This window comes from Vombatus ursinus, unplaced genomic scaffold (genome assembly GCF_900497805.2).
Source record: "Vombatus ursinus unplaced genomic scaffold, bare-nosed wombat genome assembly UNPS02001419.1, whole genome shotgun sequence".
Taxonomy (NCBI): Eukaryota; Metazoa; Chordata; class Mammalia; order Diprotodontia; family Vombatidae; genus Vombatus; species Vombatus ursinus.
The window spans coordinates 2054836-2066136 of NW_020941197.1; the positions used below are offsets into that span (position 1 = coordinate 2054836).

Consider the following 11301-nt stretch of genomic DNA (forward strand, 5'->3'; position numbering starts at 1 on the left):
CACTACCATCCAGACTATTATATAGTGCCTGTCACATAGCAAGCACTGAATAAATGTTTGTTGGATTGAGTTGAACCCCATGCTGGAGAACAGGACTAATACCCACCTGATGGGCTAGCTGCATTATTTTCATCTTTTCCAATATGTACTGGTGTTTCAGGTGAAATGATCTGACCTGCAGCATATCCAAATCAATGTGCACTAGTGAGCCATGGTATAAGGGGGCTCAGTTATATTTACTCTTTCACAAAGGCATTTCTTAAAGAAATCCAAGGTTAGGGATTTGGGAAGTCTATTTTACTGTCATCCAAGGCAATCAGAGAGACACTTTGTATTGCCCATCTGGGAGCACAGAAAGAACGTTCTTAATTACATACGATAAATCCTTTGTGTCTGACATCTTGTGGTGCAATGAAAAGGATCCTGGATTTTAATTAGAGGCACTGGGTTTGAATCCTAGTTTTGTCATTTACTATTTATGTGTCCTTGGGAAAATTAATTAATCTCACTGGCCCTCAATTTCCTCATCTTTGAGATGAGGGAGTTGAATGTGATCTCAAAGTTGACTTTCAACTTTACATCCATCATCCCATGATCCTCCAAAGATTCCTGGAGAATTTCTGACCCTTTTGGTTTTAAAAAAGCTAAGATTTTCAACCTAGGAGATGAAGAATACCACCATCTCACAGGAAGTAAAAAATGCAAACTTTACCTCAAAAATCACAGTTATTTCAAATGGATCTTTTATTATTTTTAAATAATTCCTAAGGGTTTAGGGGGATTGTTTTTAGTAAAAAAAAAAAATCAAGCGACTGGTAAGATCACAATTTTTATAAAGCTGTAGAAATTTACATATAAAATAGGCGATGACAGTGGCTATGATAAGTTTATTAATAGAAGATTATCTTACTGACAGGCACAAATTCCCCCAAAAAATACAGTAAAAAAGAGTGATGTCTTTTCTTCCATCAGCCCTGAATAATGTACTATAGATATACAATGTCAATGCCACTGAATTTTTGAGACATATGTGCACTTAAATTGCCAAAACACACATAAAGTTTAATGATATTCCCTCTCTGTGGACAGATTAATCACTATTAATTCAATATAATGACACAAATAAGAAAAAGATTGTTTAAAAAGTCCATTTGATGATGTGGCTAAATTAGACAGGATCTATTTTTTATGAAATATTGGACATGTTTAATTTTTTAATGATTAAATTAAGTGGAAACATGCCAATTGTGCTCCATGGTACTCACTTAGCTCTGCCTTCATATTAACACTTCCTTGATTTTAAGGTTGATCTAAGTTTGTCTGGCAAATTCCATCTTCTGTCAAGCCAAATAATGAATCAAATGTCAGCGCTTTCTGGCACAACCACACTTAATTGCTTGGACTTGGATTAGTTGAAAGAAACAAAGCCAGTAAAACTTGCCAGGAAAAAATACAGCAAATTTAACACTTACTGCTTTGAGGTCTTCATTAACATAAGTATCATTCATTACAAACTTGGGGTAGCCAACTTTTGCCAGAACAGCTCTTGCCTTGAAAAAGGAGAGAGAAAAAGAAATTCAGAATTTGATCATTTAAATCACCTGTAATAAGAACTATAGTGTACTCAAAAGTGTAACTTTCATCCAAAAATTTTAAGGAATTTTATAATTCCTTATATAGGAATAGCCTCTTTATATTCAGAGGCAGAAAATAATATCAACATTTTCCAGCACTGATGAATATGTAATAAACACTAGACTTTGGCACATATAGTATGTACTTATTAAAACTTGACAATATGGTCTTTAAGTTTGTGAGTTTCCACAGAACTCAATGAAAATTATGAGATTCTCACAAGCCCGCCAAAACCTTATTCAGACTGGAAAAACTCTAAAACACACTGAAATATAGACTCACAGGACATTAGAGTTGAAAGGGACATTAGGGTCCTCAAGCCCAATTCCATCATTTCACAGATGAGGCAACCAAGGCTCAGAAAGAAGGGGCTCATCTGAGATCCCATGAGATCCAAAATGAAATCTTTTAAAATGTCATGAATATATTGCATAAACAAGGTGGCCCATTTAAATCTCGTCTTATTTACAAAATGAAATATTAAATAGCATCTATTTTAAATAATAGCATCACTGAAACCCTTTATTCTACCAATTCATATCAAGGTCAACATAGAAGGAATTAAGATACTAGGAAATCTGCCCCCTTGTGGTTATTGGTGGGTATCAGTTTTTGCTCCAATGAAAATGTAACACAGAATCAGTAACCTTTGGTCACCTTCTATGGTGACATCATTTATCCTTAATTCCTAAAGACTAAAAAAGCGATTGACCCATTGTTGCCACATATAATACAAATACCAAATGGCAGCAGGAAATAATAAGACAAGGAGATTTAAAACTCAAACGTAACAAGATTTTTTGAGTACCACGGAACCCAGTTAGAACACAAGTTGCTATTACACAGACTCAGATATAACATGGATCAAATTCTGTCCTCAAAATACTGCAGCAATCTCTAGGAACATCTTGACATAAGAGCCTTCAGTCTTATTTTCCAACATTGGTTGCTAAGATTTAGCCCTGGAAGAGATCTCAGAAGAAATCTCTTCCAACTTCCTCCTTTTGCAGGAGGCTCCACTATACTGAGAATTTACCATTATATTTTTATTGGGTTTGTAGCTTTTCCCTAGCACCAACCTGCAAAACAACAGCATTTGATAAAAGTCCAAGAGTTAAAATAAAAGATGAGACATAAATAAAAAATTCCTGAAGAGCATGATTCTTTTGGAGCATGCTGATGAATTATAATGGTGAATTTTCATCCCCCTCTCTGGGAGATCTACTCTAAGTACTCTGCCCTATTTCAAGTTGCAAAGACTATGTCACGTTCTGCACAATACTTGTAAATCACTGATCCCTTTCTGTATTGCTATGGCATATAAGGAAATAAGAAATTTATCAAAAGAATTCATATCATTTTTCCTTGGCCATAAACATTAAGTCTTTCCTCACCCCACCCATCATCCCAGAAATGAGTAATAACTTGAATTCTTCATGATTTGACACAACTTTATTCACCACATTCAATGGATCATCCACAGTCAGTGAAGGTGCTTAGGTTCCAAGCCCAATTCACATTTGTAGGTACCCATGAAAAAGTCATATGCTCTTAGGCATTTCCTATAAACATATATAGGTACACAATGAAACTATTAGTTCCTAAAGAGATAAAAGAAACAAAAAAAGATCCATATGTACAGAAATGTTTATAGCAGTTCTTTTCATCATGGTGAAGAACTGGAGAATAAGGTGGTACCCATCAATTAGGGTATATCTAAAGAAAGTATGGTATGTGAAAGTAATAGAATATTATTGAGTTATAATAAATGATGAACGGGATGGTTTCAGAGAAACTTGGGAAGATGTGGATGAGTTGATGCAAGGTGAAATGAGCATGACACAAGAACAATTTCTTTAATAACAACATTTTAAAGACAAACAACTTCCAAAGACTTAACAATTCTGATCAATGCAATGGCCAACCGTGATTCTAGAGGACTAATGATGAAGCACACCACCAAACTCCTAGGAGAGAAGGGATGACTCAGAGCGAAGAATGAGGGATGCATTTTCAGACTTAACCAAACATGAAAGTTTATTTTACTTAACTATGAATATTTGTTACAAGGGTTTTATTTGTTTATTTTTTCCTAGCTTTTTTATCCTGTGTGATTCTTGCCCATTTCTGACTATATAAATCCTTTGCAAAAGATCTGCCTGATAGACTAATAGGTTTCTTTAGCCTCTTGTAAAATCTGTGGGTCCCAAAGAAAATTTAAAAAAATATAAATTTACAAAAATAAATCCTAAAATCCTCTACATATGTCAACTATTATTATTATCATCATATTTAACAACAATAATAACTATAGTCTTCCATGACTGATAGATGAGGAAACTGAGACCTGGTGAGATAAAGTGATTTACCCAATAAAACACAAATAAGAAGTGGCAGTGCTGATCTGACACTTTGAACCCAGGTCTTCTGATTCCAAACCCAATATTCTTCCACTGCACCATTCAATACGTATTTATTAAGCACCTACTATGTACAGGCATTATGGAAAATAAGACTGAAGGCTCTTATGTCAAGATGTTCCTAGCAATTGCTGTAGTATTTTGAGCACAGAATTGGATCCATGTTATATATGAGTCTGCATAATAGCATCTTGTGTTCTAACTGGGTTCTGTGGTACTCAAAAAATGGAGAAGACAACATGCAAATGACTATGTACAAAAAATGCAAGTAAATTAGAAAGAAGACTATAAATTAAGCAGGAGTAGGAAAGTCTTCTTGCAGGTAGTAGGATTTTTGCTAAGATTTGAAGGATGAGGGCCAACAGCAGCGTAGTCACAGTTTCAGCCAGCAGAAGGGGACATAGATGAGACATTTCAAAGGTAGACCTTGGCAACAGATTGGATACAGTGGGTAAGAAGGACTGAGGAACTGACAATGACGCCTAGTTTATAAGCCCAACGGACCAGGAGGATGATGGCACCCTTGATAATAACAGGAAACTTAGGAAGAAGAGAGAACTTAGGGGAGAAAGATGAGATTGAGATTAAGATATCTACGGGATATCCAGTTTGAGATACACAATAGGGAGTTGGAGAAATGAGATTGGAAGTCAGGAGAGAGGATAGGATTGGACAAATAGGTCTGAAAATCATCTGCATAAGTAACTGAATCTATGGGAGCTAATGAGATCACCAAGCAAAACAGGATGGGGGAGAAAAAAGGAAGAGAGCTCTAGGGAGCACAGACTTAACAGGCTTGATGTGAATGAGCATCCAGCAAAGGAGACTGAGAAGGCGTGGTCAGAATGTGAGGAAGAGACCAAGAAGTGTACTGAGACAGTGTCAAAGGCTACAGAGGCCACAGAGAGGTCAAGAAGGATGAGGATTGAGAAAAGACCATTCGATTTGACAATTAAGATATCACTGGCAACTTTGGAAAGAGCTATTTCAGTTGAATGATATGATCACGAAGCCAAGCTGCAGAGAATTTAGAAGAGATTGAGAAAAAGGAAAATAGAGACACCTTTCACCAGCCTTCTCAAGTTCAGTCATGAAAGGGAGGAGAAATATAAAACTAAAGGTAGCAGGAATGGAAAGATCAAGTGAGGGCTTTTTGAGGATGGGGAAGACATGGATATTTATGGGCAATACAGGAGAAGCCAGTAAACAGGGAGAGACTGAAAATTATTGAGAGTTGGGATGACAAAAGGGGCAATCTGCTGGAGAAGATGGGATGAAGTGGGATTGAGCGTGTAGAGGGATTTACCTTGGCAAGAAGGGCCACTTCTTCATGTGAGACAGAGGTAAAGGAGGAGATAATATTGAAACCATGCTACTTTCAGCAGATACTACACTAACCCACAGGCCCATAGACCTGTGGAATGTGACAGTTAGAAAGGACTTTAGAAACAATTTAATACAAACCCCTAATTTTAATTGATAAGGAAACTAAGGCTCAGAGAGGGAAACAACTTGTCTAGTGGCTTGTATCAGACTCACTGAGCGCAGAGAAGGTACATCATGAAATAGTCAACCACTAGGTGGTAAAAATTTTTGGTCAAAGCAAGTAATAAAATGACCTACTAAAGCATAGATGTTGTCTGTATTCTTTGAAGGAACACTTATTATTGTTGCTTAGTCAATTAGTTGTGTCTGACTCTTTGCAACCCCACTTGAGACTTTCTTGGCAAAGATACTTGAAGTAGTTTGCCATTTCTTTCTCCAGCTCATTTTACAGATAAAGAAACTGAGGCAAACAGGATTAAGTTTCTTGTCCAGAGTCACACATTTAATAAGTGTGTCAGTAAGATTTGAACTCATGTCCTCCTGATTCCAGGGCCAGTGGCTTAATCGCTGTGCCACCTAGCTGCTCTTTGGGAACACTAGAACTGATGAAATCATTAAACTCTTGAAATAGGAAATGGGACAGTGGAAAGAGCAATGTATTTGAACTCAGGTGACTCAGGCTCATATCTCATATATGTCAATTACCAGCTATGAGACCATAGGCAAGTCACTCCGTAACCCAGTTTCCTCATCTGTAAAATGCAATAGATGATTTCTTATTTCCCCTTCCAGCTCTCAATATATACCCAAAGAACCCCTGTATAATACCAGATCTAAATGGAGAAAAATAGTGCAGTCGGCAGGCGGTTTAAATGTCCTTGCTCTAGCTACATGAGTACCTTAACTCTTTTACTAGATTTTAAATAACCTTTTTATGGCACTTCTTACTTGTAAGGGCACAACTTACTTTCAACCCACCAGGCATCTTTCCATTAACCTTTGTGTCATCTATAATTTTAATTCTTTGAATATGGTCATTTTCTAAAAGTCATAGTTATATAGGATGACCAAATAAAACATGAATTTTTTAAAAAGAACATGTCAAAGAGGGGGTAATTGAAAGTGCTATATAATTTCTCTCCAAAATTATTATAATATTAATAACTTCAATTAATATTGATAGAAATAAATTATAATATAATATAAAATTGTTATAACAATTCTAATATTTTACCTGTATGTAGAACTTTACTTACATTAGAAAACATAAGACCCTTTGATCTGTTTGATTCTCATCACATTCATATCATATGGTACAAATACAGATCACCTCCCCAAAATATACAATGCTCCAAAAGTCTCAGTGCAATTTTAGCTACAGTTTAAACTGCATTGAAGCTTTTGGAACATCCTGTAGAGGTCACAAACCTAAAATGCAATCTCTCTGAAAGCAAATATCTAGATATGTAAGTTACTGTCATTTGGTCCTGAAAGGGGCAGAAACAGTATTTTTGTGTAAAGAAAGATTTAAATCACCTGATAAAGGATGCAAGATATTGCTCTTGTCATAGAAGACTATTTTGTTTCTGTGAGAGGCTTAGGAAAAATATTTCTGATTTTATAAAAACTGCTAAAATATGTGTATAAAGAAAATTTTCAGGTGGAATTTGAGCAGTTTTTGGACAGAAAAAGAATTGTGTCATAAATATAAATACTAAAATCACGTTGTCGAAGATGTAGGACAATGTCTCATTTATATATGAACAGTTTAATGGTAGAGAGGGTATAAGGAGAAGGGAGGAAGAGAGGGAAAGAGGGAATGAGAGAAAGGAGGGAGGAAAGGAGAGAGAAAAGGAATGAGAGAAAGAAAGGAAAGGAAGGGGAGAGAGAGGAAGGAGAAGGAAATGAGGAAGGGAGGATAATTCCATACTGCCAAGGGTAGAAAAACAGAAAGCTGTCCTGGCACTCTCCACACTGGTGGAGATGAAACCTCTCACCTTTGTGAGGGAAGGAGCAGAGTTGGCAAGAGCAAGAGAGAGAAGAGTTTCACTCTCTTTGTCCTCAAAAGTTTCTTTAACTCTTCATTTCTTCAGGTTTCTGTACTCACTTCAGGTGGCTCCGTGTTAGAAATGTTCATGGCCAAAAGCTCAGGTTACACAAAAATGAGTATATAACATACATCTAGTAGGAATGAGATTTCATAGTTTGTTCATGATATGGATTAAAGCCTTAAATTTCTTATTAACTACTGAATAAATTTCCATCCCTTAGTCACAAGATGTCTAAGAAAGTAGCAGCATCAGGATAGAGCACCTACTCTGGAATCAGGTGAACCTGAATTCAAATCCAGCCTCAGACACATAACACTTTACTAGCTGTGTTACCCCAGGCAAGTCACTTAATCCCATTGCCTAGCCAAAAAAAAAAAAAAGTAGCTGTATCCCAGGATCTTTAACAGGATCCTAAGATGCAACTAGTCTGCCAGCAATCAAGCTACACCTTACTGCTGTCTAGAGCTAATGGAAGGGTGATGTGCAGAAAAAGGAGAGATAACAAGCAAGTGCTATCTAGGAATGTAAAAGTGGAGGGACCCCAAGAAAGTCACGTGGAAGAATTGTTATCAGAAAAATAAATACATGTCAACTGATGAAGACATTCTGTGTTATGATGAGCTCTCACTGGTCTGAGTGGAAAGAGCACCTGGTTTTGGATTCAGAATGTTTGTCTGGATTCATGTCATAATTCTGCCACTTAACTAGTTATATGACCTTGAAAAGGTTACTTTCCCTCTCTGGATCTCTTTGTTGTTGTTCAGTCTCTTTTAAGTCATGTCTGACTCTTCATGACTCCATTTGGGGTTTTCTTGGCAAAAATATTAGAGTGGTTTGCTATTTGCTTCTCCAGCTCATTTTAAAAATGAGGAAACTGAAGCAAACAGGGTTAAGTGACTTGTCCAGGGTCACACAGCTACTAAGTGTCTGAGGCCATATTTTAACTCAGGAAGATGAGTCTTCCTGACTCCAGGCCCAGCACTATCCACTGTGCCACGGACCTCCGTTTACCTTTCTATAAAACAAGGAGGTCAGACCACATAACTTCTAAAGTCTCTTCCAGGGGCAGCTAGGTGGCGCAGGGGATAGAGCACCGGCCCTGAGGAGGACCTGAGCTCAAATCCGGACTTACACACTTGACACTTACTGGCTATGTGACCCTGGGCAAGTCACTTAACCCCATTGCCTAGCCAAAAAATAATAAATAAATAAATAAATAAAAAATAAAGTCTCTTCTAACTCGGACATTCTAGGACACTATGAATCTGTGGGCTAATTTTGAGATTTTAGGATAGGAGGCCTGGTCTTGTAGGTGTGTTCTACTGATACCCAGTAGACTGATTACGGCTGCTGAACAACCCACTTGGTTTGGATTTACCCTAGTTCACAGGCATTGGTCATTCTAGCCAATCAATGAGGTCATTTCCAGGCCCAGATCAGGAATAGAAGCCTATAGTTATTTGTTTAATTTGTTAATAATAATAGTATTGGCAGACATCTACAAAAAAATTTAAGATCTACAAAGCATTTTTCATACATTATTTCATTTGCCCCTTCCCAAGACACGATGAGGTAGGTAATGAAAGTATTATCATCAACATTTTACAAATGAGGAAATTGACATAATGATATCATAAAAAGGTGACATGTTTCTTAAGTCACTGAGCCAAACACCAATACCCTTACCATTACAGTAACAGTCAGGATTTGAACCCAGATCCAGCAATCTTTCTACTACACTAACCTGAAAGCCTGCCTAGGTTAAGGAATAAGTAAGAACAGATGAACTTGGTAGCAACAAAAATAGACTTTTTATGCCAAGATCCCTAATAAGAGACCAATAAGTGAAAACTGAAATAGAGAATATGACATGAGTAAAACTCTCCAATTGTTCCTTTTTCCAGAATTTTCTATAAGGCACTTTATTTTTTTTAACATGCTGAAGGGAAGGAAAAAAAAGCATCTTAACTATTCTGAAGCATGAAACCCAATGGCATATTGTTTTTACACAGATGACTGAACTCTTTGAAAGACTGGTTAACTTAAAGGCATTACTTCAGATTTTTCAAAGTCATCTACTATTAGGCAGTCTCAAGAAAGCAAACAGGAAAACTCATTTGTTTTAATTCTCATTGACTTGGCTATTTAAATGAGGCAGGTAAATCTCCAAAGTCTTGCATATATTTTAATTTGATCACTTTAATCACTTAATTAAACAACCTTAGTGTTGCTTTGACATAATCGAGCCTCTTAACAATTTTTTTTAATTTAACCAACCCGTGAAACAAAATACAACAGCTGATGAATGATTGCCCTTTTAGAAACAATTTGCAGGGCAACTTCCAGGTATAAGCACACAATAGCTTAGCCTTTCCAACATGGAGTTTTCACTGATGAGTTCTGTTCTGTACTAAGAAATAAACATCAGTAAACACTAGTAGAACTATGTCAGCAAGAGGTTCTGAAGGAAAAGGAATGGCAACCAAATGATTGGAGATTTTAAGTACTATGCTCAATATCTATCACCCTAAGCCCAGCTAATGGTGTTTCTAATAATTAGCTAGAGAACTAATGCAAACCTTCACAGTATTAATATCCTTTGGGACTATCAAGATCCCACACAACAGTAACATCATTATCTAACAAATCAGATTTTAGTTTCTGGGTAAGAAGAATGGCAGTGATTTATTAGGAATCTTTGAAAAACTTAATTTAATCCCACAGATTTATTTTCTGCCTGCCTTACAAAAAGGGGCATCCTGGGGATGGGGAGTGAGTTGAGGAGGGCAATGGGAATAGTATTGTCATAAATGTGTCTTATCACTATGGGCAGACAAGCAGTACTGACGTCAATGTTTTTTTTTTTCATATGTGGAAATGTGGCTTGCTGCAGAGACCCTGCTGATTATGACTCAAGGGTCCTTAGAAAGCCACAGAAAAAATATCATGTGCTATTTTAAGACCATTCTTTTTTTTATTTTATTTTATTGATATAATTTATTTTCCATCACTTAGATTTTCCTCTGTATCCCTCTGACAGCTATTCCTTATGAGAAATAATTTGAAAAGAAGGAAAAGAAGGAATAAGATTAAAAAATCAGCAAAACTAATCAATATTTCAAAAAGATTTGACATTATAGGCAATGTTCTTTCTACACCCATGGACTCCCACTTCTGCAAAAATCTGAGAGGGAGGTAAAACCTTTCATTCTTTACTGGAAATGACTAACACATATCTATTTCTCATCCATGCATACTGGATTCTAGGAAAATGGGAAGCAGAATAGAATATATCTATACTGTAAATGCAAGTTTTCCATTCTTTCTTCTGAAACAACAGCCACCACATAACATATAGCCATAACATGGCTATAGCAATTCTAGGGTTGTTGACAGTTTCCCTGAGTAGCCAGTGAGAATTGTACCCAGAGCCATAAGAAGGACTTTAAGGCACTGTACCGTTGTGTTCTACTGCTGTCATTCACCTGATCAGAAGCAATAATTAGCACTGCTAGCTACAATTACTCATAGAAACAAGTACATTTTTTCTTTAGAATAAACATAGAAATTGGAAGTAGGACTGCAAGATCCGTTATGCTTAACTTGTAAAACAATATTTTTATCCTTCCTGAGGATAAGAATATTATCATCTTCTTACTGTACTAGGCCATCAGTATCCTTTTCACCAACACATACATTGGCCTCAAGTGTAGTCTTCCCAAAATGGAATTAGAAGTAGCTCAGAAAGCACTCAATTCATTTATGTATGAGACAAAATCTGATTAATAGACTTTCATTGGTGTTCTTCTCTCTGTGGCATTAGTGTGTGTGTGTGTGTGTGTGTGTGTGTGTGTGTGTGTGTGTGTGTG

At 36.5% G+C, this 11301-nt stretch overlaps 1 protein-coding gene across 1 annotated transcript in view; it reads right to left on the reverse strand.

Annotated features, from left to right (window-relative positions):
* PHEX (phosphate regulating endopeptidase homolog X-linked) overlaps positions 1-11301 on the reverse strand; it is a 263978-nt gene that overhangs the window by 86533 nt on the left and 166144 nt on the right. Inside the window, exon 13 of the mRNA XM_027868359.1 lies at positions 1473-1550. Coding sequence (XP_027724160.1) covers positions 1473-1550 — 78 coding nt within the window. The remainder of the gene's footprint in view (positions 1-1472; positions 1551-11301) is intronic.